Consider the following 2,937-nt stretch of genomic DNA (forward strand, 5'->3'; position numbering starts at 1 on the left):
CACACACACACACACACACACACACACACACACACACACACACACAGAGAGAGTATGTATATATATTATATACGTAGGTGTGTATGTATATCTATCTATATGTGTGTGTGTGTACAGTATATATAATAATAATAACAATAATATATTAGCATTTAAATTAAAAACATTTTATACTTATGTAAAATATTAATTTATTTTTTAAATAACTGATCTTGACATTGTCTACAGATTCTTTGTGAGAATATTTACTTTTTTATGATTTGTTGGCCACATGACAATAGATTTAAAATATCAAAATGTATTTTAATTGCAAAATGTAAAACTTATTGTGTATTCAAGTCATCATGTGAATTGTATAATGTATTACTAAATGTAATAGTGTAAATAAATGTAATAAATAAATAAAAAAAATTTAACTTTGTTTTTAGGGATCAAATGTTGTTTCGTGCTTTAGATTGTCTTGCACTGCATGATGTAGGTGCTTGTAAACGTTACAGGAAGTGTAGATAGAATAGGGAAGGATGTGGTTGTCAGCCAGGGGCAGTGAGGTTTGGGAAAATATGATGTCCTTGTTTGTAACACATCTTCTATACACTTTCCTAAAAAAGACATTTTGTTGTAGTCATATGATTGAACTTTAGAATTTATTTGAATTACAGACCTCCAATGTATTGCGTCATCAGTTCCGTTTCAGTTCAGTCTGCGAAGAAATTTAATATCCCAAAAAGTTTCTTTGACATGCATGATCTTCATTTGTCTATTTTAAGAGCAGCTGCAGTCAAAACAGCATGACCATGACCGCTTGAGTTATCACATGAGACCTGATTCTCTGGCTGAATTGCTGATATCTTGTGGATATGATGTGTTGAGCTTCATAAGACCTTCTGGAAACCTTAGAGACTGCTAACCTGTGTCTTTACTGTTTTGCTGTTTTTTTTTTTCAGCATTTAAAGGCAGACCTGATGAGGCAGTTCGACACCCAAGTCAATGAATTCATGGACAGTCTGATAGAGGAATCTGCTAGTCTGGTTTCCTCCCATGTCAGCACAGTCTTTCCTCTCTCAGATAAGGAGAAAAGCAAACTCAGGTACTGAAAGCATGGTGACCGTGATTTCACAAAGTACAACATGTTCCTGGATCAACATCCTTGTTGATCCTGGAACAACATTCCTATCAACCAATCAGAATTGAGGGATAACTTTTCAGGAAATATCTGTTTTAGGCTTACAATCAGGGTTAGGTGCTTCTACACCCTTGTTAATCAGCTATCATTTCACACTGTTTTTAGGAATAAATTATGGGTAGGGTTAGGTTTAGGGGTAGGGATTGGGTTAAGTCTATATTTTTGGACAGCTATGTTGATCCAGGATCAACAAATGATGTTGATCCAGGAACATGTCTTGGCAAAATCACGGCGACCCTGAAAGCATGAAAAAACCAGATTGCAATGAGTGCCATAGCTGGCTAGTACACTTCATTCTCTTCTCTTTTCTGTCATTCAAATTTGCTTGAATTCAATGCTTTTGTGATTTCTTTCCCATTGCGTGATCTTGGCACATGACTAGCATGCCAGTCTATCAGCGTAGTGCTTTTATCTCATATTCTTTTTGCCTTTTTCTTTTTCCCCTGTTGTCTAACCCTTTTTATCTTCCTCTCTGCTCCTGTAGGCATACGCGACCTCCCCAAGGCCAAAGCAAGCAGTTCGTGATCCGTCGATCCCTGTTAGAGTAAGTCATGGGTGATCTTGCTGAAACCTGTCCTGATATGTGTGAGATTTGTTTCTGTCTGTGGTCAGATGTAGATGAGAGATGGCTTGATTTTGATAAGCTGACCTTAATAAACCTGTTTGTTATAGCAGTTTATGGAATGTAAAATCATTTTGCTGGTTTTTCATCGATATAGTGTTTAATCTGGAAGGCGAGAGACATATGGTTGTACTGCATATGGATATTTGTAAAATAATAGTGCTTATTAAACTATTTTTCTGCAGTGATCTCTTCGAGGTGAACCACATTCGCACCATCTATCACATGTTCATCGCCCTCCTCATTCTCTTCATCTTCAGTACACTCGTCGTGGACTTCATAGATGAGGGCAGGTTAGAGCATTCACAATTCATCAACACTTTTGGAATCCGTTTTGCTTCAGTTTAAAAAAAAAAAAGCAACCTTCTTGTAAATGTGAAAGCTCTGACCTTGCCAGCAGTGTGGTGTCATGTATTCATAATGGTTTTGTTTTTGCCAAAATATAAAGAGATATATTTTGTCTTCACGACCACAATGTTTGCAAGGTCTCCCAAATGAATAAAAATGAGCTCTGAAACTATACTACTGGCTTGCATTAAAAGTACATTTCTGATACGTGTCATCATTTGGAATAGTTTTAGGTCCTTGTGTTATTTTATTAGATTTTCTTCACATTAAACGAAAACTAAAATAAAAACATCTTCACACATGTAACATGTTTACACAGGGTGTCCGCGGGTCCTTAAAAAGTCTTAAAATGTCTTAACGTTTTCCTAATATAAGGCCTTAAAATGTCTTAAATTCGGATTCGATGGGTCTTAATTATTTTTGGTCTCATTACCGCTAAAATATCTTCAGTCTGACGGACCTAATGACTTTACAATCATTGGACAGACCGAAGATGTTTTCTTCCCCGCGGTGAGTTACTGCGTCATCAGAGAGAATTACAGTAAGTTAGCAGAATACAGAATACAAGCTCGCGCTGAGGCTCACTCTGTTTGTCTCGAGACTTCAGAACAAATGAGCACACATAAACAGCACACATAAACTCAGAAGAAACACACTGAGGGTTAAATTCAAAATGTTTAGTTTATTCATAACATGATATAGTTAAATAACACCATGACAAGTGAGCTATTTTGCTCAATATTCTCACGACGCAAAAAAACATTCAAAACACCTACAGAGTGCA

The 2,937-nt window shown here is 36.3% G+C and overlaps 1 protein-coding gene across 1 annotated transcript in view; it reads left to right on the forward strand.

The window, feature by feature from the left end:
- The window catches only part of LOC107700347 (sterol O-acyltransferase 1-like), a gene marked incomplete at its 3' end in the record, with an annotated part of 21,465 nt that overhangs the window by 12,887 nt on the left and 5,641 nt on the right, over nt 1–2,937 (forward strand). Inside the window, exons 4-6 of the mRNA XM_016501979.1 lie at nt 945–1,087; nt 1,668–1,727; nt 1,991–2,098. Coding sequence (XP_016357465.1) covers nt 945–1,087; nt 1,668–1,727; nt 1,991–2,098 — 311 coding nt within the window. The remainder of the gene's footprint in view (nt 1–944; nt 1,088–1,667; nt 1,728–1,990; nt 2,099–2,937) is intronic.

The sequence above is a fragment of the Sinocyclocheilus anshuiensis genome, unplaced genomic scaffold (assembly GCF_001515605.1).
Source record: "Sinocyclocheilus anshuiensis isolate Anshui unplaced genomic scaffold, SAMN03320099.WGS_v1.1 scaffold477, whole genome shotgun sequence".
NCBI classification, from domain to species: domain Eukaryota; kingdom Metazoa; phylum Chordata; class Actinopteri; order Cypriniformes; family Cyprinidae; genus Sinocyclocheilus; species Sinocyclocheilus anshuiensis.